Source organism: Canis lupus, chromosome 1 (assembly GCF_011100685.1).
Source record: "Canis lupus familiaris isolate Mischka breed German Shepherd chromosome 1, alternate assembly UU_Cfam_GSD_1.0, whole genome shotgun sequence".
NCBI classification, from domain to species: Eukaryota; Metazoa; Chordata; class Mammalia; order Carnivora; family Canidae; genus Canis; species Canis lupus.
Genome location: NC_049222.1, coordinates 18,932,495 through 18,959,329, shown reverse-complemented (window position 1 = coordinate 18,959,329; position 26,835 = coordinate 18,932,495). Strand labels below are relative to the sequence as shown.

General features: G+C 36.2%; 1 protein-coding gene across 5 annotated transcripts in view; it reads left to right on the top strand.

Annotated features, from left to right (window-relative positions):
- Positions 1 to 26,835, top strand: part of WDR7 (WD repeat domain 7) — a 353,142-nt gene that overhangs the window by 304,681 nt on the left and 21,626 nt on the right. Inside the window, exon 29 of one of the 5 annotated variants that reach the window (XM_038525934.1) lies at positions 3,110 to 3,343. The exons of the other annotated variants lie outside the window; for them this stretch is intronic. Coding sequence (XP_038381862.1) covers positions 3,110 to 3,157 — 48 coding nt within the window. The 3' untranslated portion in view covers positions 3,158 to 3,343. Of the gene's footprint in view, positions 1 to 3,109; positions 3,344 to 26,835 lie in introns of those variants that run through there. 5 annotated transcript variants of the gene reach the window in all.

Genomic DNA, 26,835 nt, shown 5'->3' with positions numbered 1-26,835 from the left:
TGGAAGGTGAACTCATGATGAATGTGGTGGTATGGTCATTGAGAGACTGAGGTACTGAGGATGATTTCTAGGTTTTTGGTTTTAGCAAGTCAGTAAGTGAGGAACATTGGAAGAGAAGCAGATTCGTGGAATAAGGAGTGGTAGAAAGTTACTCACTTAGCTGTTGGTGTTAACTTTGATAAGCCTGGTGGTAAATGTTCATGTGGTGCTATCGAATAGCTTTAGAGATAAACAGACGTCATTGTCATTGACATGTTGGTGTGTTGAGAGCCATAGCTGTGGATGAGTATATAGCGAGAAGGGAAGGTCAGATAGAGTGAGAAGGGCTGGGACAAAGCCCTACAAAAAATTTACCATTTAGGGAGAGATGGAAGAGATGCATCTGGCAAAAGCGTGAGAATGGATGGCTGGAGGGCATGAAGAAAATCAGAAGACTCAGGTGCCTTAGATTCCAAAAGAGGAGAGGGTCTCATGGAGAAATGCTGCTGAAAGGTCAAGTAAGATAAAAATTAAAAGAAGTCCATCGGATTTGTCAACAGAAGGAATCATCAGTGGATGACTAAAAAAAAAAAAAAAAAAAGCAGTCTTGGTGTAGTGGGGATGGAAGCCTCGCAGCAGTGAAGCCATGGGCAGGCAGACTTGTGTAGACCACTCCTTCAAGAAGCTTGGTTGGAAAAATAAGAGAAGAGACACAGCTAAGAGTAAATGTGGCATCATGAGAGTTTCACTTTTTAAGATATATGTGAATGAATACACACACACACACACACACTCTTACCATGCCATAGAATATTTGACTGCTTAAGGGGAATATTCGCCTGTCCCATGGTTCACAGAACTAAAACATTTTGCAGTTGGAAAGATTTTTAAACAGATTTGAAAGATACTGTTTTGGATGGGCTATGAAAAAAACATTCCTGTACATTGTCTATATCCTGATATATGTTAAAACTATTATTCTGAGTCATTTTAATATCAATTTAATGCCAATCTAGAGAATACAAATGGCATGATATCTATGCTAAGGAGAGTAAGTAATGAAAGACCACTAAGAGACCTTTGAAATCACAGACCAAGATAAAGAGCAATACCTTCATATCTAACTTTAATGAGGGACATGTGTCCAGGGATTTCAAAGATGTGTTACTTTAAAATTTGGTGGATTTCAAAAGCGCTCCACTTCTGAGTATTCTTAAGTGAAATTACAAATAATCCTCTGCTTCTAAGATTAAAGGGCTTATCTTTTTTTCCACAGATAGAGCTCTATTTGGCTATGTATTTGACTTCTCAAATATATAAATATAAATACGCATGGCCAAAGCGTTCTTTTCAAAGTAGCAAGGAAGAGAAACAGCTTCTGATAAGCACAATTTATAAAGGTTTTCTCTTAATTTTCTCTGGACAAGAGAGAGGTAGTCTCAGGGTTCAGTTTGCATTTCTGAATTTCCACCAAGGGAATGCAAGTGGCCTCACAGGCTTGAGCTATTCTCTTATGGTTTAGCCATCTTACTGAAGAAAGCTTCAGTGCAACTCAGATTTTTCACCTTTTCCATAAAGCAAATAGAGAGCTGTTTACAACAGCCTTTGTCTGGCTTTGGCATTGATTTTAAATCACCTGGATTGATCATGTGGTTATGGGACTTTAAAAAATCCCACCAAACACCAAAGCCTCTGAACACAATTAGAATTGAGGGGTTTTTAATCTGCCAGCATAATGTCTATAGGAGTACATTTTAGATTATCTTGAACCTTCTGCTCATGTCAGGTGGGAAAAAGCACTGTCCTAATGCATAGTGTCTGGGGTTTTGTAAATGCTCTTAAGCACGTAGAAATGTTCCTAGTTTTCAAAATGAGGAAGCAGCTAAGATCTCGGCCTTCTTGGAGTGTTTCACTGCCTAGGCAGTTTCCTCAGCCAATGAGAGGACACTATGCAAACCAGCCAGCTGTCATGTCACACACTCCTCGTTCACAGGACAACAGCAGGACTTAGGCAAGCTGATCTCAACCAGATTTGACAAAGAGGTGGAAGGTCTAAAATTAAATAGGTCAACACAAATTCTTTAATAATAGGTAGATGTGAAAGGACAAAGAGGGATCCCATAGGAAAACTGCTTTTTAAAGACTGCTGATATTACTGCTTTTCATTTCAGATTTCCCATCATCAGTGGCATCTGTGTCTGAACCTGCTTATTTGAGGATGAAACACTTCCTATTTTTTGTTAATTACTCTTTAGATTATAAGATTAGGGCTTTAACAAAGTAAATATTTATAAAGATTCCAACTACTTTAAGAATCCAACTTTTCTTAAGGCAGGTATTCTTCTAAGGCTTGCTGTAGTACCTCAATTTTGTTGTCATGGTGACTATATAATATAACTTTTCCAAAATGAAAACCTGCTTTTAACCATAGTCTTCCAACAAAGTAGTCATAAATGTAGAGTTTAGAGTAGACAATTTATGCTTATTCTCCTACCTAAACTCTAAATTTAATTGATAGACATCGGATTTCAATAATTACACACACACACACACACACACACAGAGTAAACTCTCTGTCAGTCCCCTAATAGGAAAACATAGTAAGCACCAACAAAGGAATTGTTGTTTTTGAATTCATATTCTCTCTAGTTAAAAATCATGTGTCCCCAGAATCATCATAATTTTGGAGTATTATGGCATCGCCTTACTGAACAATATAGTACTGTTTTCTTCAATACCTATAAATAATTGCCCATGAATAAAGAAAAAGACAACAGGAAAGTCTCATGTCAATAGGCTGCAAAAATAACATTCTTTTAAAGTGTGATGAAAATCCTGTAAGAGATCAGTGCTTTGTTTCCTAAATTCACTCACAAGGCATTTTACACAATTGTTGTTTTTCTTTTTTAATATTCTTTTGATGTTATAACAATAGAAACATATTGCGGTCCTTCCTATGACAATATGTTGGAGGAATGCTTACAGTATTTCACGCTTGATCTAGTGCACATTTTAATGCTTAAAGATGTTATTTTAACTGTTGGGGGGAAAAAGAAGCATTAATTGCCAAGTAATAATAAAATAAGAAATAAACCTCAAAATGCTTTCCACTGTTCTTTTTTTCTTCCAGCATATTTTCTCCATGTTTCAAGAAAGATGGCTTTACATAGTAACTTAGAAATAACACCTAATGATTAACAGAATGATGGATGTGATGAATCACCTTTTTCTTGAGAAATAATAAATCAACATATTCCTACCCATAAATTTTTACTGAAAAATGTGAAATATTAGCAGCATATATTTAACGAGATGTCAGATACAAAAGCTGTCGACAGAATGTTGCCCTTATAACCAGTAGACTGCATTAAAATGTTACATTCTTTTTATATAACAATTAAAGTGATTCAAATATAATTTACAATTTTCTGAAATGAGTAGTTTTATTCCTTGTTTTTATTCCATCATAACCATGGACATGATCTGCTCAAACACCATCAATATTAGAGTCTAGAGTTAAGCAAATGAAAGCTCCTGATATATAGTTTGCTCATAAAAATTTTGGTTAAACTTTAATTTTAGGATTATAAACTGAGATAGTCCTAAGATCAGGTTTGCCCATTTTATACCCAAGTGGTTCCCCCTAGCCCCTGTTTGGGTAGTGTTTTTTTCCCTTCCTCTGATTTCATTTTTAGGCAATCTTTACAGTGAATTCTGTTTGGATTTTCTGGAAGCTTATTTGAAGGGTGAATTTGTGAATACATTAAAGGTTAGTTGATTGTTAGTTGCACAGCAAGTTTGCTTTATTTCCATTTTGGGGGTGTTTTTCCTAGAGTAGCCATGGTGTATTGTGGGAAGTGGAGCAGGGCAGTGTCCTTCCCCTGGCTGTATTGATTTGCCCTTCAGCTGTGTGCAATGCAGAGAGAACCTCGGGCCTTGTTGTTGATTATCTACACAGTGTCTCTGGGAGCATTATTGACCCATTGCCGCTGACTGCCTGTGGCTCTTGATTTTTCACACCGTCTCCATGACACTCATAATAAAACATACTATCTTATTGCAACTCAGCTCGGAAGCCTACTGATTCAGCCTTAGAAGATCACAGTGTTTCTGGAGAACATTTATTGTATATGGGATAAAGTGTTGTAGCAATTTTAGGATTCCGTGTTGTATAGTTTTAATAGCTACCTCTATAGCAAGATTTTCACACACACTATTACATTTTTGTTGTTTTAAAAAAGCCAATACCGGCTTTGCATATATTGTTAACGTGACGTTTTATATTATTAGTACAAAATTAATTTTAGAGCATTGAGATAATAAAAGGAATATTATGTTTTAACATTAGGCTTGACATGTTGCTAGAATATTCATTTTCAAAGCTAAATTTTGAAATATGAGGATTATGCTATGACTTGTACTGTATAGTAAATGATAGCTTTTTCAGATTTCTGATTGTATTTGAATAAAATGCTTCTAGTTTGCTATTTCCAATGTGTTCTCCAAAATACATTTTGACTTCTAATAGGTATTATGTCATTTCTTATACCTTGACACCCTTTCTTAGTTATGTTGGAAGACTTTTTAAAATTTAAGCTGTAATTAGTAGACAGTGGATTTCTTTGAGCATATTTTTTGTGTGTGTTCTTTTGGAGGCTTCTTATTTTTTGAAATATCAGATTATTTTAATTTTTATTTCCCATTTTTTTTCCTAATCTGCAATCAGCATTTGTAATTCCTTTGTATCCTTAGTGTTGATTCATAGTGTAGGTTTCCAAAAAAAGAAAAAATCTCAGGGATCCTGAGAAATAGGTTTTGATTCTGCTGGTATGGAGAGGATAAAAATGAATGTGTTTCATAAAAATACTTTAAATATTTTAACCCACTATAAGTACTGGTATGAGTATAAGTGGTAAAATAGTTTAAAAGAAAGTAATTATTCTTTCTAGAAGTATCTGGATATTTTTATAGAAAAGATAAGTCAAAAAGCAAGAGTTATAGGTTAGGTTAATATTGTTGGTTACTTTTTATTTAAGTTGTTTTAAGAGAGTTTTCATTAGAAAGAGCAAACTAAAATTTCTTTAATAGCCTATTTTTAATAAATTCAGATTTGGGGAATTATAATTAGGCTCATTTCTATTAGTACATGTCAAATTTCACAAATTCCCTAACTAAGGTCTGGTTCAAAACTGTTTGCTATAAAACTGCTTAGCAGTATGTTTAAATTAATAGTACCTCACCACTGGAAACATGTTAATTGTTTGACGATTTTTATCAGTGAACTTTGCCAATGAATTTTTGAACATTTTTGAAAGCGTAATTCATTTGCATTGGAGGACTTAGTGTGTATTTTCTTGTTTTATCTAATCTAAACATATGCTTTTTTAAAATATAAAATTGTCATAAAATAAGAGCTTTTTTTTTTTAAGAGCTTTTTAACTAAAGTTTTTAGCAAGTATTGTTTGGGGCTGGTGGAGGGATATAGCATAGACTTAGTAGACTGCCTCCAACAGATTCACACAAAACCCCAAGCAGCTAAGTTGTCTCTAATTCAAGTTGGTTTGTTTCTCAATTAATTCATTTTGGGTTTACGTCCATTGATGTAAATAGGAGCCAATGACAGAGAGTCAGAGGAAGGGTGTCCCATTTCTCATCCCTCCAAATTAGTGGTGTACTTTAAAATTAAAATTAATTCCCCATGATTCTTCATGCCATACCTCAGAAAGCTTGGGACATGTGATAAGGATGAACCTGACAAAATCTCTCAACTCTTTGAGGCCTTTTTCAAATCTGGGTACCCAGGCTTGGGCAACATTTCATTCACCTCTGGAGGAAGTAACCAGGTACATGGGACCCCTTGTTATGCAAGCAGCTTTCTTCCAGAGCCAACCTATGTGGATTTTACACCCACAGTATGTCAAGTTTGAATTCCCTGTGTTGAAGTCAAGTACCAAGTTTACAGTAAACCTTGGTCACAGTGGTTTTGAGCCCTCCCACCTGATGATTTCTGATAGCTTGAGGTTTGTGTTCCACTTAAGCATAAGTATTTCAGGGTGTCTTTGGGCATTCAGAGCACTTTAAGGTATACTGAAGGCTTCCTCTAACCAAGTCATAGTTATCAGGTACTGCAAAGGTTAAGCCTTATCATCTGCACCAAAAAAAAAAAGGTGAGGTTTCATCAAAAACTTCCATCCTCACAACCTTTCGACCACAATTTGATGATTATTATTGATTATTTCACAGCCTTTCACTCACGCTCTGCCACTGCGGCCAGCCCTGATATACAGATAGGGCTGCAGTCCAGCTAAAATAAGACTCCATCTTGATAATGGACTGAGATGAGATACTGTTATTTGATAAAGATAATTGATGTTTCACAGTGAATTGGAAAGCAGCTTCAAGTGCACCATATTTGGAGCTACATTCTATCCACAAATATGGCAGTTGTTTATAAAAATAGAACAAAAGAACTAAAATTAAATATTTGGACATGGCATTTGTAGAGCATTTTGTGCTGGTTTTTTTTCATTCTTTTGTTTTTCATGTTTGATTATTTTAAGTTTTACTGGGTAGGGGTACTGGAAGGGGCATATCATGTTATTTTTCCTCTTGGGTTTCAGGTTAGATTGTTAAAAATCTGACATGGCATGGGTGTTATTGATCAGCTCCCTTGCAGACTTAATACCTAAATTCTGTGTTTGGATTATGATGAATCACTGTCATGCATAAACCTGGTATCATAGGTCAAAGTTAAATTTCATGTTATCATTAATTTCGTGAACATTTTACATGCTGTATGAAAACACAATTTAAATTATTGATCGTAAACATCATGTCTCATGGCAAACACAATTCAAATCTGTGAATGCAGGTTGGGCTTCTCATTTATTATTAACAAATTTCTCTAAAAATAAAATCTAACTCATAGTATGTTCATCGTGCTCCCTTCCGTCACCAGGTTTAAGTTGATTAAGGTATCATTCATCTTAGGTACTGTTCATCCGATTTCTTTTAGTCTTATCACCTCCGTAACCCTTAATTAAGCAATAAGGCTTGACAGCGAGTATGGTTATCATGAGATAATGACACCCCAAGTGTGTTGTGAGGCACAAGGTTCAGCTGAGTGCTTCTAAACCTCTAGGGGTGTGATTATCTCATGATAAACATGCCACGTTGCTGCTCATTGATACCATCGTTGCATATACACATGGCTGGAGTTGGGATAAAATTGACACTTTCTTGCCCACCTTCTTACCCATTCAAATTGTTGATTTTATAAAATGATTGGTTCAGATCTCAGACTTATAAACCAAAAATGTGAGCCCATAAGCTTTTATTATTTAAGTAGTTTCAGTTGACTTGCAAGTACATCTTTGAATAAAATATAAATTGATTTTTTTTTAAAGGTAAAGTTTCTTCAGAAGAAAGGCTGCATGGAAAGCAAAGATATTTTTTGATGTTGTAATTTTGAGCAGTTAGTGGACACCATACCAAGAAGCGCTTAAGGATTAGACATGCATGTGCTTTCATGTAAATGAAGATACTAAATAGTTGAAAGTTCTCTAGGAAATATTAATTGGAATTTTGGTTTAGAAAATCTCTTTCACCTTATCACTTGTAACTGTCACAGTTAAAAATAGACCAGTGCAGGGAGAAGAGAAAATAGCAGTTTCAGAATTTTATTTTAGTTCAGATGTCTGGTGAATTGGTAATATTTCAGGGAAAAATAATTTTTATTTTCTTGCATAGGCCCTAATTTGGTATCTAAAAGGAAAAATGGGATTATCGACAGTAGCATTGACATGTGAAAGGGAAAAAGAGACCACCTTTTAAATGATCTACCTTCTCAGGAATGTGTGTGTATACATACTTTTGTTTGAAAAAGGGGAAATATTGAAAATATCATGGCTAACTTTGGAATATTTTCAGTATGAATTTAAGTTAATCATGCATTCTAAAACAAAACTACTCGCTAGAACTCTTTTGTGATGAAGAAAATGATCTATATCAATGTTTTCCAATACAGTAGACATTAAGCACCTATAGCTAATGATACTGAAGACCTGAATTTCTTATTATATTTAATTAAATTTAAAGGTGCATTTGGCTGATGACTAATATATTGAATAGCTTAGTTCTCAAGTAAAAAAGAAAATCCCTGAAAGTTTGTCTTTCTTGAGCTCCTCTTAGAAAATTACTGAGAAATGAATGACTTTGTGGCCTAAAAGAGTATTTTCCAAGGAATTAGTCTGTTTTATAATTTTTAAAATTATAATGTTTAAGTAAAAACTGAAAATGTCTAAGTTTTACAAGGCCTAAAATTCTCCTCAGCAGAACTTCTATTCTAATTCATATTCAGTTTTTCAGAAGTTCCTGTCCAGGGACACCTGGGTGGCTCAGCAGTTGAGCGCCTGCCTTCAGCCCAGGGCATGATCCTAGGTCCTGGGATCGAGTCCCACATCAGGCTCCCTGCATGGAGCCTGCTTCTCTCTCTGCCTCTTTCTCTTTCTCTCTCTCTCTCCTGAATAAATAAAATCTTCAAAACAAAACAAAAAAAAACCCTCCAAAAAAAAAAACACAAAAGAAGTTCCTGACCAGTAGTTAAGTTTTTGATGCATGTTCAAACAATTAAACTAGTTGCAAAATTAAAGTAATAGCTTCCCTGGCAAAGTGAAACACTTTAGGAAGAATTTCTGCCAACCAAAATGCTGGGACTTTTTGTGCCTCTTTATTAAAAGACCTAATCTTTGATCATACCATGTAGTTTTATTTATTTATCACGTAGAAAGAAAATGTTTTTTTTTTCTTAATTAGAATTCGAATGTCCAAGCCTGCCTTTTTTCTTATAGGTACAGTTTCCTATTTTGAAAAGGTCAAGAATATTATTTAAACCTCAAAAACTCTGTTGGTGAGTCCAGGCTTTCTCATTTCCATAGCTTAGTTTGTTCATTCCTAAAACCACCTTTGACTTTTAAGCTAAAATATTTACCAAGCCCCAGTCTGTAGGTGAATGTCCTCTAAATGAGCAAACAGGAACATGTAAAACTAGTGTCTTTCTTTAAGTGGAAAATAAACATTTCTTAAAGCATAGGCTGATATAATTACTATTTTTGTTGGTATTTTGTATTTTTATTCATTAGTCTTTAAAAATATGATTAGAGCATGCCAGGGAGACAACTGTAAACAAAATTGCCAATGCATTTAGTATAAATCCATGAAATCAAAGGGTGTGTGAGGGAGGGAGCCCTCTTTCATTATATGAATTGCATTGCCATTCATGGCAAATAAAACTATATTTGAAACAAAGTTCTAGATAGTTCTTTGGGTGAATAGCAGTGAGTAGCAGTAGAAGCTGCTGCCATTACAGTCCAGAGGGAAGGAAGCGTTTCCTCCTTTTACATGTGGCAGTCAGAGGATTGGAGGGGCTGATCTGTGCGCAAAAAGCACATTTGGGAATCCTTTTGCATTTCTGGATTCCTAATAAGAACCACCATACTCCACCTTTATGTCTAATTTTAAGCAAGGTTTTTGTTTTTTTTTTTGGGGGGGGGTGTTTGTTTTTAAGATAGCGGTAGGAAGTTCTTTTAAAGATTTATTTTTAGAGAGCTCAAGCAGGGGTGTGGAGCTAAGGAGAGAGCAGAGGAAGGGGAAAGAATCTCAAGCGGACTCCTCGATGAGTAGAACCGTAAATGGGATTTGATCTCAGAACCCTGAGATCATGACCTGAGCTGAAACCAAGAGTCATATGCTTAGTCATCCAGGCATCCCAGTAGGAAGTTATCTTAAAATAAAATATGCTACTGATGAAATATTATGATTTCTAAGATTTTCTTGAAAACTACATGGGAAGGGGAAGAGAAGATAGGTCTGATTGAAGCAAAAATAACGATGAATTGATCATTGTTAAGGTTGGTGAAGGGTATATAGAGTACATTATACTCTTCTGTCTGCTTTTGTGCATGTTGAAATTTTCCATAACAATTTTAAATATAAACAACTATATATTGGGTTAGTGTAAATATTAATATCCCTGATAATAATACTTGTGAGGTAATATATACTCATTTCATAGTCATTCTCCTTTAAACTCTTGCTGTTGCTCACCCTCATCCTTCTTGAAGGCTACCCTTCAATTTCTTTGCTTAGACCAAACTGTTTTTGTGGGGAGGGGAAAGGGAGTACTCCAGTGTCTCCTCCTCTCTCACACCCAGAACCTTTGCACATAATTTTTCCTCTCTTCTCTGGCTGACATATCCCATCACCCTCCCTCACTTAAATTAACGGCTCTAAATGAGCAATGGGTTTAGAAACAAGTCCTCACTTGTTCCTAAACCCAGTGGTCACTGATACAACAACTGTACTATTGGGGACTAGACGGATTCTCATTCAGCCCGGTACCCATCCAGAAGCCCATTTGCTCACCTTCTGTTATCTTGTGATTAAAATCAGGACAGATGCCTTTCTCAGCTTTGGATACAACATATGAAGATTGTACCTCTCCTCACTTGTTACCCTAGTCGTCCTCCTCTGTTTTATAAATAACGGGGGGAAACTGGTCAAATGAGATTTGGCTTAATCTTGAGAGAGACGAAAGACCATGGTAAAGTGGGAAAATACCAGCTTCCCTGAAGAGCAAGGGTGAAGAACTCTAAAAATTTTAGGTATCACATGGACCAAACATAGCAAGTTTGCAGGCCACCCTGGGCCTGCAGGCAATCTACAGATGTGGATAAAAGCATGAGTAATTATGGGGTAAAAAAGAAAAATCTGTTTCTGTAGAACTCTCAGTATCTTATACCTCTATCTAAAATATGGTTTATTGGGATCCCTGGGTGGCTCAGCGGTTTAGCACCTGCCTTTGGCCCAGGGCATGATCCTGGAGTCCCGGGATCAAGTCCTGCATCGGGCTCCCTGCATGGAGCCTGCTTCTCCCTCTGCCTGTGTCTCTGCCTCTCTCTCCCATGAATAAATAAATAAAATCTTAAAAAAATAAAATAAAATATGGTTTATTAATAGCAGTCCAAAATATTATTTAAACTATGAATACCAGTACCCTGCTTTAAAATGTGATTCCACAAAACTTTCAGAGGAATAAAATGTTAATGAGAGAAAAGACCCCCACGTTTTAGTTCACTTGCTCTTTATGAGTTCAGGTATAATTTAATGCAATGTTCAGACTATTCATGCCTTTCAAAACATATTATTATTTATGTTATAAATATATCTTGCCAGATTTTTAACATTCTCCATTTCTTCTTCTAATTAATCATATTAATCAATTAAAACTGAAGCCATGAGGCCTGCTCAGTGTAAAGTAACCTCAAGCCCATGTTGTTTAATTTTATAAAGCACCCATAATGAAAAAGAATAATTCAGCTAATCAAATAACAACTTCCTTTCTCCTTACCTATCTTGATTAAGGCAGCCGGTCTTCTGGAATCATTCCTGCAGCCTGAGAATCCATTCCAAGCTAGACATGCGTCAGTAGCAAAAGTGCATTAACATGACTGCTTTAGAGCCAGGAAGATGGGGATGCTTGCCTTCTTTGTGGAACAAGCAACACTACATAGCAGCTCAGCATCTTGTAAATTAGAGTTTGTGGGGGTGGGGATTGGCAGAGTAGGTGAAGGGCATTAAGAGGTATAAACTTCCTGTTACAAAATAAATAAGTCATGGGGATATAAGGTACACATAGGAAATATAGTCAATAATATTGTGATAACTTGGGTGACAGATGGTAACTAGACTCATCATGGGGTTCAATTCATAATGCATAAAAATATCAGATCACTGTGATGTATATCTGAAACTAATAGGATATTGTGTGTCAATGATACTTCAATTTAAAAAGTCTATCTGTTGGAAGAGATTATAGAATATCTTTATAAAGAGAAGTCTGTGTGGAATGTTTCTTAATAAACTAAGGTATCTCAAAAATGATAGACCTAGGATCAAGACAAATATGAGATTGAGTGGGCCTTTACACACAGAGATTATTCCCAAAGGAGTGAATTTTCTTATGCAAATTTTAAAATTAAAATTGAGTTTTATCTAAAAGTAGAAAATAATATATTTCTAACAATATTGAGCATATTAAGTAATAAGTAGCTCTGAAAAGGTCTGAAGAGTAGAAATGAAAAGTTTTGTGGTTAGGGCCATATGGAGCAGAGGATGGTAACAGAGAACTATTCCAAGTAATAGGTGGTAATTTTTTTTGAAAAACAGTGTAATTGGGTGGGGGTGACTGGGTGATGGGCACTGAGGGGGGCACTTGATGGGATGAGCACTGGGTGTTATTCTCTATGTTGGCAAATTGAACACCAATAAAAAATAAATTTATTTAAAAAAATAAATATTTCAAAAAAAGAAAACAATGTAATTAATGTGTAAACATAATCAAGTGACTTTTCCTGGTTGCATTGTATTCCCCAATCCTGCTGTGAGTTCTCAAAGCCAGTCCAACCTATCCCCAAATATTCCCCTGGACCAGGAGTTCAAGGATAGTATGTCAAGGGAACCTGCAGCATCCCTTGGGTAAAGTTGTCATTAAAGGGACATGTCCCAGCTCTGGACAGTTGTTTGTCCTTTATTTGGAGCTTGAATGAGAGAAAGCTAAACCACAGCTGGTGTTACAGCTATGACTCACCTCTCCTTCATGCCGGTCCAAACTGCAAGCTCCCTCACTACTATAATAATTGCCTCGTATTTTGTGGAATTTTATGTACCTCCAAAACTCAAATCTATATCATAGTAATGTTGCTGGTAGTTGACTACATAGTATATCTATGTTTACATATTTGTCAAATAGTTTGAATGATATAGAGTAATTTGGGGGGGAGAGGGAAGGAGACATACTTAGCAGGCTAATAAATTGACTTCCTAAGAAGCAAAGTAGAAAAACCTCTGGAGTTATTTTGGAAATACTCAAATTGTTTAAATAGACATTCATGAGCTTCGGAAGTTGTATCTGATAACAAGAATTTGGAATTCAGTAAAGGAAACAGTTTTTCTCAAGTTTCTAATGCTTAACTCTTATCAAGTTTGGCATATGGATGCCAAGTTTGACTAGTAATCAATTTAATTTTTTTCTTTTATTTCTTTTGGAATAATGCCATTTGCTATAATGAGATGGGGCTGCCTGGAAAAATAGTAAACCTGCTGACCACTCTGTGAAGCCCCATGCCATGATTTTAAATTTTTATTGTAAAAAGTGTGACGTCGTGTCTGAGTAAAGGCTCTTAAAAAATTGAATTTGTATCAAAAGAAATGCAGAAATGTATGTAATTTACCTCTGTCTCCCTGGATAGGCCTTTTCAGCTCTTAACTCTGTAAACGCTCCATTTTAAAAGTGTTAGCAAAGCACTTTTGTTGAGGCTGTCAAACGGAGCTTCTGTCTAGGGATGTTGGTGGGATGGGGGGGGGTATGTTTTTCCTGTTCACCATAATTTATAGGAAACCCTTTCACAGGAATGGCATTTTCCTGTAAAGGGATCAGTCATTTCCCAGGATAATCTTCTGATTACTGGATACATATTTGGCCGTGATTGGGGAGGTAAATTGCTGTCAATCAATTATATGGCAATTGCCGAGGGAAACAGACCTTGTTGCTAGTATGTCACCTACTTTACATTTTTTGTTGATTACAATGGAACCTGTAAGACTGTTCATTCGTTACTATTTAAGGGGCATCTCACTGCATTCTACATCTGTCTTTATCCTCTGTTGAAGTAAGTGGATGGAAATCCTGGGAAACCCATGACTTTTGTTATGCTTATGGCATTTCTGAGTTCCTTCTTTCTCAACTATTCTGTTAATTTTTGACGACTAAATGTAGTTTCTCATCTTACTGGGAATAAGAATTTGTTCCATACTGGGAATTTTTTTTTTTTTTTACCTCTTTTGTGTTGTTGTTTTTCTAAAGTTTTCCCAGAATAATTATAAACTCTCATGATACTGGATAAGTATGTTTACATTTGCAAGAGCATTGTTTAATGGACTCTGTGATTTTAAAATAAAGAGTAGCAAGATTCTCAGTATCCTTTGTTGATAGACTATTTATCAGCCATACCCCCATAGTGCCCATTATATTAAAGAAAAAAATCCAATTGCATGCCACTCTAGAACATATTTAAACTTTCAAGTCTCATAATAGCGTAGCCTCCCCTCATTCTAGCATCCAAAAAGTTCTAGACTTCAGGATCATAAGCAGGGAATTTTACCAAACTGATCACCTGCTAGACAGTGTTAAATCTCTAGGAGGTAGCTAGTCATTTATTAATTCATTAAACAGTTATTTTGAGAAACAATGGTACATAACTCAGATGAATTAAATCCTCAAAGTTGGTATAATGCTAAGGATATAAAAATCTGAAGGTGATGGCTGGTGTGCCTACCATCTGCCTGTAGTTGTAGGATAAATGGGAATAGAAAAGGACCTTGAGAAAACTGCCTTTGCAAAAATCCTGCCAGTTTCCTCAGAAACCCACATTTTAGTTCAGAGGATGGGTTCCTTTTCATAATGGGTATTTCCTGGCAAAAACAAGTTTAAAGGTATAAAATTTGTGATTTTTTTTTAAAGCATAGTATAAGTAATTACTGAATTATAGCATTTATTTCTTAAGGGAAAAAAACCTGACGGATAAGGACTGCATCCTCCTGGAACTAGCTCTGTCATATACTAAAAGTATATTCCAGCATAACTCATTCTGTCTACAATAAACGCCACTGGGATTATATGAATTACAGCTTTCTTCTAAATCACGCCCAAGTTGTCTGTTTGTACACCATGCCCAGTTCTTCCAGCATTCACAGATTTGTCCTTCTTTCCTCTCCTGCTGCCTCTAGGCATTCACCTCAAAATCCTAAAATGTATTCTTCTTTGCCAGAAAATATAACAAAGTTCCTTCACTTGGGTTCATGAGAACTTCTAGAATCCACCTGGATACTTTGAATTTCTGACCCCCTCCTCCCCCTACGTCCTCTTTCTTCCCGATCCCTGGGTTCACAGTGTCAGCTGCCTTAGCAGGTGTGATGTGCACACATCTGGGGATTCCCTCCGCAGCACATCGTCATGGGGATACAACCTGGTCTGCTAGTGAAAGGATATTCTGTCCAACGAGATATTTTGTCTCATACAGACATAGAGGCAGTTGGAATTAACACACATTCGGTAACTGGGCCACTTACTGCTTTGAGGCCTACTAATTTCAAATCAAAGAATAGAGCAATAAATTGAGAGGACTGCCAGAGGGGTGGGAGCATCCGCATGTCTGCTGTTTAAAGTGAGTCCACAAGTAGTTCATAAGAGGCTGACTGTAATCCCTTCCCATTCTCATTTATTCATCCATGTATTAAATATTATTTTCTAATACAAATCAATTGAGAATCTGTTTCTTCTCTTAAGGAGCTGGTCCCCAGCTTCTGCACACTGCACAAGGGCTGGTCACTGCTCTTTTTCAGGTGCATCTAAATTAAAAGGAAAGCTTGGATTTTCTTTGCACATGTACTTTAGAGAAGATATATGGCTACTTCTCTTAAATTCTGGGGCTTTGAAAGAGATAGTTTAATAGTTCACAAATTACTGAAAATATTTAAAAATTAAATTTTCAGGAAAAAAAGTTAAAATGCTCTTATAACCAAATTTACCTTAAGCTGAAAATGGAAAATTATAGCAGTTTGACCGATAGATGCAACCAAAAATGTATAAGCTGGTATATAAATAAAATTAGGCTACTTGGTAGGTTAGAAAGTTCTGTAGAATTAGTTGGTCCCTGATAAAAATTTTGTGTTCCTTTCAACTTTGAGGCAGTTGGTCCAGTAGAGGGGAGAACCCCAAGGGAATTAGAAATGACCAGAACTATTTAGAAGAGGGCAGGGGAAACAGCCTCATTTATTCCTTCTGCTTTGTCAACCAGTACAAAATGGTGCTCAAAATCTGAGGCTTCAGGAAGCAGCAGACTGTTATATAATATTCTTTATTCTTTGCACCCTACAATGGCCATGTAAGCATTTAAGCTTATTTTTAAAAGCTTCTTTAATATTTCACCTGAGAGGTAAAAAGCATATAATATTTTTTTTTAAATTGCCTGCAAATAGCCTTAAAAAAAGAAACTGGATCTTTTCTAGACCTAATACAGAAAGAATCACATTTCTAAACCATAAGCGCTGTCATATGAGATTAATATGAATGAAAGTTATGTATGTAAATACTTAATTGCTTGAGCATTTTATAAGAAACTGTGACTTGCATGAGGCCTTTAAAAAAAATCAGATTTAAAACAAACCTGGATTAAACAATGAATTGTTCAGAGGAAAAGAAGCAATTACTTTTCAGAAACAACATACATCCTTCTCCATGGTCTCTGGCAGAGTGTTTTCAAGTATGATTTGATCAATAACCTCACAGTAGTGGCAGATATAGAAAAGAATAAATGTTTATCACACTTGTAAACATCTGAGGCAAAGCTGAAGTATTTACTGAAAAGACAACATCCATTCTTGAATTTCCCCATGGGTCAGATCTGGGCGGGGGTTGGGGGGCATTTACTGTTAGATCTGTAAGGCTGAGTATTAATGACTAAAACCGGAAATTAAACTAACAATTCATTTTTATCATAAATATCTGTGTGTTTCCTGGCAAAGTGAAATAAGGAACTTTGCTGAATTGTCCAAAGGGTGTTTCATTTCCATATGGACAGATAACACAGATCTTGGCAACCAGAGGGAGCTAGGGGAAAGTTGCCTTTTGTGGCTTCTTAAAAACAAACAAATACAATCAAGCCTTTAAAACCCATTCCACTCCTTGTAAAAAAAATATTTCCTAATTCATCTTAGGATATTTTTTGGCTCTCGGGCTGGTCCCTAGAGCCCAGCCTTTTCAGAAGGAAGATGAGTAAATTACGTAGGTTATAAGCACAGGACCAAACAGCTGCTGGTGCCAGTGGGATGTGCGGTGTTGCTAGCAGGAGCCAAGTGAGTGGGGAAGGAGACCAGCCTGGTTTTCAGTGTGTTCTCTTAGTTGCACTGAATAAATACTAATTAAATAATGAATGTGTGCGTGATGTGCGTTTTAGAACTCACTTTCCTCTAACTCTAGTTTTAGAGAAGCTGCTTTTCCTGATGATCTTTACAGGAAGAGCGAAGAGCAGGGGAGAAAGTCCTCCTCCTCATTATGGTGTTGCTTTCTTATGTTCTGTGGAAAACAAAAACAAAGGAATGAAGGCAAATGAGGTGTACCTTTGGGCATCCTGCACCAAAGGACCTGTCCAAAGAGGTGGGCAGGAGGGTGCCAAGGTCCCAGGGTGTTCCTGAAAAGAACAGTCTGATATCTAAAGCCCCAGTGTTTATGTAGTGAAAACCCCCTTATTCTGGCATTTCGTGGGCCTCCCTGCCCCACCCCAGACCTACGAGAGACTGGGTTTAAACCTCCCGCCTCTCAGGAGCTGTGCATGTTCCTGGAACTCTTTCACTGGGCCTCAGAGAGGCAGAGGTCAAGTGTGCCATCTCTCAACATGTATGTTTGACGCTACATTGTAGGCATAATGCAGGTTTCTAATGGGTCCTACTTACTAAAATCAGGTTGGCGTAGACTCCCTTAGAACATGGAGGCAGGCGTATTTCATGGGACAAAATGGTCTACAGGGAAAGGGTTGTGTTGTCAGCATACTTGAAGTCAGCATGGCCTTCAGCAGCTTTGAATTAATCACTTCTACACTCCTTTATTATGCTGCTTGCCTTTGTAACTCCTCCCATATAGAATTCTATTAAGGAAGGATGATTTGAAGCTGGGAGGTCCATTTCAGGGAGCTAATCATCAAATGATACAGCTGTAAAATGTCATTATTAAAAGCAAGTCTCACACACACACACACACACACAAAAATACAGTAAGTTGTGCACATAGAAAATCATCATTTTTTTTACCCAAAGAAGAGCAAATTTTGTAGATATGAATGTGGTTTAAGTGGCTGTTTACCCAGAAGCAATAAATGAGCATATTCTAGTTACAGAATAAGAAAATATCTTTAAAAAATTTATAAATATTGAGTAGTTGAGAAATTGTAGGCCTTATTCTTAATTGTTCTGAGTTCTTGATAGTACTTAGTAGCCCAGAAAAATAAGCTTTTAGCAACAATATCCCACCCAATACTAGTGTGGATAATGTGTCATATAGGAGGCATAATAATTTATTCTGTACTTTCAAATATCTGGGGATAGCCTGTTCATGAAGCAATCAGAGTTATGGGAATACTTATAGAGTCTTCTGTTAGAAAACACAGTATGAAAAAGTTTACAGAGAATGTCAGTGAAATAAAATCCTGACAGTGAAATCCTTTAGTTTAATGTAAGACTTAATGACAAATAACAGCAGAGTTCTAAATCTCCCCATATTCTACAATACCCGTCTTTGTGTAGGAAGAAACCCAATTAAGGATTTAGGGTGGGGAGAATGTTTGTGATTCCAGAAGTATAAAAAAAGCTAAGTCCATTAGATAAGTGGAGATAATAGAGATAAATATTTCAATAATAAATATTAGGAAATAGTCATATGAAATGGTGATGAATTTTATATTTATATATTTTTAATATGTTTATATTAAATATATATATGGCCTCAGTTGGGCAGGAAGAGTAACCCACAGAATTCTTTTAAACCAGTTGTTCTGAGATGACTAAAATAATGAGAAAGGAAAGTAAGAATTCTTTTAAACCTTTTCCATGAGATCAGCCCCTATATTAGTTTGGGGCATCAGAGTCCTTGAAAAATATCTGGCAAAGGGCTCAGAAGAAGAAAAAGTGTTCAGAAAAAATGTAGGCCAGGAAAAAAAATAGCAAAGGTTTTCTTTGTGTTGACAGCCAAGAAGAGATAGAGATACATTATGGCAGAGAAAACAATCAAGGAAAAATGACCAAGACTAATGAGAAGAATTTAATGCTTTTGCGCTATGATCTTATCCAATAAATTTAACAATACAGACAGATAGAAGAGAAGATGGAAAGAAAAATAGAAAACCGCAAATCAACTACCTAACTAGGGCAGAAGTAGGACTCCAGAAACCCTTCCTAGAGCATGAACCGTTCCCTGGCTTTGCCACAACAATTTCCTAAAAAGAAGGGATCTCTGTCTCCCTCTGGCCACCATGAGCTTCTCTCTTGTCCTTTGGCAGCATTCCTTGTACTGCTTTAGATTTGGGGCCGAATTCCCTGCAGCAGATTTCTGTAATCAGGACGTGGAATAGTGCTACAGCTGGTTGGCAGACCACCATTTCCTGTGTTTGGCAACCATCTCGACGTGAAGAACTGAGAGTACCAAACTATTTAGAGAGCCCTACATTAACAAATATAGTATGGACACAGAAAAATGTCAGTAAGCTAAAATCCTGACAGTATGATCCTGTAGTTTATAAAGTAGTTTTAAAGAGATTTATTTGTGTTTTTATTTAATTAGCCAGAATCACATTTATATTTTTAAAAGCCTATCATAAACCAGAATTTCTTCAGTGGCCAAGAAGAAAAGTCTTAAAAATATTATTCCAGCTTTTTCGTATTTGATTTCACAGATCCTGTATTGTTTCATTTCCTGTGTTTCTTAATTAAGAAAGTGTGAATGAAGAATGATTCAAAAACACTGATTTGTTTTCCTTCTTTCATTGAATATTGTGTTTTCCACACCCCTTTCTTGAGTGTTATCTTAATTGTATGCCCCGTATTCTGTAGACAGATTGATTTTTTTCAAATTGACCAAATAAACCGTAAGCATTTTTGTTTTTTAGTGTTTTTTAATCTAACTTTTTTGGGAAAGGATTGTGTGTTGAAAATTGATAAACTCCAGCAGCAGGTCCTTTGGTCTGTCACTCTCACACAGCCATGGAAAAGTGGAAAGCCCTTCTAGAACTGCATCGTGACACACATGTGATGTGTGCAGCTTTTTTTTCTTTTTTTATAGATTGGTGGTACTTCTAGACAACATTCAAAAGTTTTCCTCATGTAAAAGCTAGGCTGTTTCAGTATTATGCCATTTATTAAATATAAATTAATAGATTTCTGACAGAATATTTAGCATAAAAGTCTATATTTGCAGATTCTAAAATTTCTAAAATACTTTACTAAATCCTTCATCTTTTGAAAGTAATATAAATATTTATGAACAATAACAGATGTAAATGTGGGTTTAGGACTTTCTAAAAAAAAGAATTTAAGAATTGTTTGGATCAGAAATCCTGAATCAATCGCCAGTATCGTGAACCAAAAAAAAAGAAGGTAGAGCTGGTATTCAAAAGGAAGAAATGTTGCCTTTGGCATACAAAGATGTACTAGAGTGATGCACAAGAATTCAAGTTAAAGATCGCGTCTTGTGGATTTACAGGAAAAGTGTCCTTACTGAGAAATGATAGGTTGTGGTTAAGGTTCCCCAAGGGAGAGTGTGGGCGCACCCTCCACTGAGATCTGATGAACAGCTAGGAAATGCATTCCAGGGAACGGCTGTAGCTTCGTGCTGTAAGTAATTAGCTTTTTGCATGTCCGGGCCTGGGGGTTTCCAGACAACAGCGACAAAAGCATCAGTCACTACACTACACACCTTTTCGTAATAGATCTATTTTCCTATATACACATACCTGTAGCTGATTTAATGAGGTACAGTTTACATGTAGGGACTGTACCCATGGTAAATGCACAGTTCGACGAGTGACAGCAAATGCGTCCAGTCTTCTCACCACCGCTGTTATCAGGATGAGAACATATCTACCACCCCAAGAAGTTTCCTTCTCGTCATCACTGCTCTTTCTGTCACTGTCGCTTTGCCTTACTGAGAATTTCATAAGGTGAATCTCATACGGTATGTGGTTTTTGTGTCTGGCCTAGTTCACTTAGCATCATTTTTATTTTCATTGACCTCACCGTGCTTCTAGTCTGTTTTTCTTTACTAAGCACTAATGCTAAACTTCTCGATACAGAGGCCAAGTATGAACCCCAGCTACAAGACCAGGGGTCCGTCTGTATGGGAACAGAAATTGTTCAGCCACATTAAATAGAGGAAAAAAAAACAAAAACAATTCCTGGAGCAGTCTTTATTTTTGAAGTTGATTTTCTAGTCCCTCTGACTTGTCATTGGGATTTTTATTGCCGCTGTCTTCTGACTCCTTGGGTGCTTTCTGGTATCTGTATTTTTAAATTAAAAGGAAAAATTGTTTTTGTTTTCAGCATTTTGTGATAATTTCACAGCTCTTGTAGTAATGTACTGTGTGCCCTGAGGTATCTCAACTCATGACTAGAAATCAGTGGGTCAGAAAATTCTTATATGAAAAACTAAATTAAATACAACTTAAACGTATATGTGACTGTACTATAATTTTCTTTACAGCTAGGAATATTTTTCTAGTACAAGTGAATTATCTAAGCAAATGTACCCTTTATGGCTTCCCAGAAGTTAGTTATTCCCACAGTCAGACTTTTCAACTGGATCTTTTTTTTTTTTTAAGTTCTCTGAGAATGTTTTCTATAGCGTGCCTCTAAATTGAGCGTTTATCTGCGTCCTGCACCTCAAATTATTTATTTAGAAAAATAGATTGGATAGGATGCAAGAAGTTATTTTATAGGCAGAAATGAAACCTCTCTTCCCACAAATGAAATAGACTAAGCAAGCGGGATGACTTGTTGGCTGTGGCAATAGGTGATGTAATATTTAGAATATATCATCACGCCTTTTACAAACCTGTGTAAAATGTCCTGTAACACTTCAGTGGCTGCAGCTGTCATCTCATTTCTTCTGGATTAAGTTTGGTCAAGAAAGAAGCTGCCTCATTTTCTAGTTGTCATTTGCCCAGGAAGTAAAAGCAAATTGTAATGAGGGAATCACAGCAGGAGAACCTCCTAACAAATGAGAGGCATATATTGACTGGCAGCCAGCATGCCATTTCAGTGATAAATGTATTTTTATACACTGCTGTTCAAGGTCATTCACTGTTATCCTTGAGTGTGCAGCCACCAAAAATCATGCAATTCACATTCTAAACAGTTCTGATCATCAGAGCCAAGATGCCTTACTTAAAAAAAAATCAGCCATTAATTTTATACAGCACTTAGATAAATTAAACATCTTTATATTTTCACTGTGGTTTTATCTTGCTTTTGTTGAAAGTTGACCAGAAACCAAAGAATACATAAATTTGTGAGTAGTTGTGAGGTATATATCTATAGATTTATTATAGTGTTCACAGAAGCCAAACTTGAATGTGGAGAAGCCCCAGTAATCAGTTCTTCTTTGTTTTGTGGTTCTTCAGTTTTTAAAAATTTAAAGAACTTATAATTTTAGAATTCCAAAACAAAACTACCTTCATTTTAAGACTTGTACTGTATGTTTGAAGTAGATTTCATATTAAAAATACTATAAATATTTTGCTTTTAGACCTACCCCAATCCAAAGAAAATGTAATTACTAACTTTTTGAACATGGACTCTAATTATTTGGAGAAAAAGTGATCAGGTTATTCACCCGGTTTTATTCAAAACTGAACCATACTTATCTAAATATTAAATGACCAAAACTATTATTATCCAACTTTCTTTTTTAAATTTTTATTCATTTGACACAGAGAGTGAACACAGGCAGGGGGAGTGACAGGCAGACAGAGAAGCAGACTCCCCACTGAGCGGGGAGCCCATTGCAGAGCTCAGTCCCAGGACCCCAGGATCATGACCTGAGCTGAAGGCAGACACTTAATCCACTGAGCCGTCCCTGTTACCCAACTTTTAAAATTGCCATATAGAGTGAAAGATTTAGATAGGAATCTGATCTTAAAAGTTATTTTAAAAGTTAAATTATATGGAAAATGCGATGGTTTGGGTTGCACAATGTCTTTCAGTAAATATTTTTAAAAATATTATTGGGTCCTAAAGTCCTTGTCACAAAATGTGTTTCCAGTTAGTATATATGCCCTGAAAAATCACAAGGCTCTTGTGATCTACCTGCATCTAATTCTCCATCCACCTTTACTTTTCTCCACTTCATCCCTTCACCATAAATCCAGTCATTTTGAAAGTTAGTTTTTCTGCTCAGGGGGTACTTTCTCTTTCTCTGGGCCTTTGATCATAATGCAGCCTCTACACGGGACACGCCTTAGGTCTTGCGGTTCCCCACTTGACTGCAGTGCACACACACGCAGCGCCGTATGTGGCCACTGGTGACTGTTACCCAAAAGATCGCTGTGCATTCCTACAGTATTCCCACAATTTAATTTCTACCCGAAGGTGTACATGTAAAGGCAGGAAAATTAGTGTCTTCCCCCGCTTTAGCTTAGAACTTTAGTGAATCCATAGTGTAAGGGTCCAAGACCAGTAATTGCATGCTTCCCTCCGACATCCCACACACATTCCCACTGATGTGGTAACACATGTATATGCCCCCCATACACCTAAAGATGCTAGGGCTCAGAGAAGTTTCTGGCATCTACAGCAGATAATTAGGTTCCTAGGGCCTGACTTGGACCTCAAAATGCTTTTCCCCATAGAAACTGTTATAAATAGTGCTTGGGAGATTGAACTGGCACTATAAATTCTGAAACATTAAGAGTTCTAGAGGCTTTTGAGAGCTGGCCTGGAAATCTAACTGCTATTTGTGGGATTGTTTCACTGAATAGATGTGTTCAGAGGTCCAAGCAACTGAACTCCAGACAGACCTCTTATTTGACGACTGCCTCTGTGGAAGCACCTCATCATCCCACCGGGAAAGTGTCACTGGTGTGTGCCTGTGACATTACTGGGTGCCTGCGGAACACTGTCTGTTGTGAATACACAGAACCACAAATAGAATGGTTTCATATTTTTTATATGTAATAAAAATGATTAAGAATTTAAAAAACAGGGACGCCTGGGTGGCTTAGTGGTTGAGCGTCTGCCTTTGGCTCAGGTCCTGATCCCAGGGTCTGGGATCGAGTCCCTCAGCAGGCTCCCGGCAGGGACCCTGCTTCTCCTCCCTTTGCCTGTGTCTCTCCTCTCTCCCTCTCTGTGTCTCTCATGAATATATAAATAAATCCTTTTTAAAAAAAAAAAGAATTTAAAAAACAAAAAAAGTTCTTATAGCATTGATCTTGTTTGAACTTCACATGCATCACTTGCCTTTCTGTGAGCTCTGACTTTGGACTCTGACTTTGTCATAGGTATAACAGGAAGTATGAATCAGAGTTCTCATTAAATTTTAAACTTTCCAAAGATCCAGAAATGGTATTTTCTGTTCTATATTAAATTGTACTCAAACCTTGAGTGTGAAGATTTGCAGGGGTTTTAAGGAGTACTCTTAGGTTTACCAATTGTTTGCTTTTTAGTTTAGGTCCCTTGTTAAAGCACTTATAAACTCTGACACCTGGATAATTATAGATTTAAAGCCTGTAAGTGCAAGTAGTTCATAGTGCCTTAGCAAGACCATCCTAACGTGCAGAATGTTTACAATGAAGCTTTTATCATATTATTAAAAAGATAAATTTCCTCAGCTGTATTATTCTTTTTGAAAGAACCTTCCCCTTTAAAAGAGCACACCTGCCTTTTGTTTTACAGAAATGGTTAGTGAGTCTCTATCATTTCCAGTTTGTACCAGCAACTAAATATGTGGCAAAAATCTTTCTTTGTTAAGTAATGGTTCTTTTTCTTAAGTAGAAGCAAATTTGGGGGGGTATATGCACTTACTATGGAATGCACAATTTTTATTTTAACATTTAAAATAATCTGATAAAAAAATAAAGTAATAAAATAAAATGATCTGATAATGGTGAATCTCCTCTCTGAGCAAATAAAATATATTTATGAAAAAAGAAAATAATGCAGAGGCATACCAGATTGTTCACACTAGGAAAAACTGATCAACTGTAATGATTTCAAAGACAAATCAATAGAAAGTCCGGACAGGTAAATGGCAAAAGATTTATGGTGGTTCCTATAAGGCTTGGGATTTGATGAGTAAGAATAGTTGGGTATCCCAATTTTATTATAGGTACTTCAAAAAAAGTTGTGGGATTTTAGGTAATTTTCAGTTTCCTTTTTGGAGTTGTTCTCTATATTAAAATAATAGTAACATTAAACAAAGGGGTGCCTGGCTGGCTCAGTCAGAAGAGCATGTGACTCTTGATTGCTGGATTGTGAGTTTAAGCCCCATCTTGGGTGTAGAAGTTACTAAAAAATAATTTAAAAATAAATAAACTTTAAAAAAATACCCTCCAAAATAAAAATCATGCTTCTGTTAAAAATCATTTTTGCTAATATGAAGTTCACTTATAAAATCTATTAAGCCTGGGATACCTGGGTGGCTCAGTGGTTGAGCATATGCCTTTGGCTCAGGTCGTGATCCCAGGGTTCTGGGATCAAGTTCTGTCTGTGTCTCTGTCTCTCTTTCTCTGTGTGTCTCATGAATTAATAAATAAAATCTTTTAAAAACAAAATCTCTTAAGCCTTCAGAAATGTGTCCAAACTGTCTTTTTAAATACACATACATACTCCTAAAGGGAAATATTAAATAGAAGGCTTTTGCTTAAAAGTGAATAAAATTAGTATGTATAGTATTAAGTATGTTTTTATAAAAACTGTACCTGTAGTAAGGCATAGAATGTTATTTTAAGGCACGCTGCGTGTTACATACATGATAGCAGTTATAGACATTATGCTAGCAATGTGCATTCTGAGTTAGAAACAAAAATATTTTCCAAGAAGGATTCATGTTTGCTTGGGAAGAACGTAAATTAAAACATCAAAGCAGTTAGTTTCCCTTAAGGATTGTTGGATACCTTGTCAGTGCTGGAGTGCAACAAGTGGGCCAGTGTTAATGGATTTTCACCTGTTACTAAAACATTTTTCATTGACAAATATTAATTGCTTATTTAAGTGCTAAAGAGTTCGATGGTCCCAATATTGAATCCTGTAGTGAATTGGACTTTTAGTTTTGCTTATCATTAGGCAGTATGACTGCATTAAAAGATGCAGAGGTTTAAGCCAACGTATCATCTACTCTAAGAACGTCAAACAGGTATTCCCATAGAATTTAATCTCGGCGGTGAGATATTTAATTCATTTTCCTTTGCATTTAAGTTAACTGCTCTTAGCCAAACTATAGGTAGGGAAAGCTTGTTTAGTATGCATTGTATGACTATACTTAGTAATAAAGTATACAGTATGTCTTGCATTGATATCTTGCATAGATTGATTTATGAATCTAGTGAATCATTGAAATTTCTATCAGAACAAACTTAGTGATTGTGATCATTAATACTAGTCTTTATAAAATCACTAATTTGGTTAAGCTATTTCTCCTTTTGAAAAAGATCTGTAAATCAAAAGGAGCAACCAAAGTACATGTGTGCATAAACATGGGCACATACACACCAATATGTACAAGTTCCATTTTTCAGACAAGTTCCTGTGTCTTTCCTAGCTTTTTAATAATGTATCTTTTTTGTCTCTTTGTAATTATATTTGGAGACATCTTTCATTTAATGATCTTTCTAAAATATTGAAAGCTGTGGAGAACTGATGAAATTAATAAGCAAAGTTAAAATTAGAGAAATTAGACTATCAGTTTGGGCAACTAACTAGTATTGGTAGTTAATTACAAATTTAATTCTAATTCACATACCTGTGTTTGATTCTAGAAATTTGACCGTTTATTAATTTATTTCCTGATCTCCAACTTGGATAATTACTACTTGATAAAGGATTGTTATTTAAAAGATAAAATGTTATCATAGTCCAAAACCGTTTCATTTAGCTCTTTCTTCTCTGCCCGGCCCTTCCAGTGGTAGGGACCTCTACCTTTTCATCTTTGTCCTTTTCATCTTTGTCTTTTCGCCATCTGCTCCTCATGGGTTCCCTTAGTCA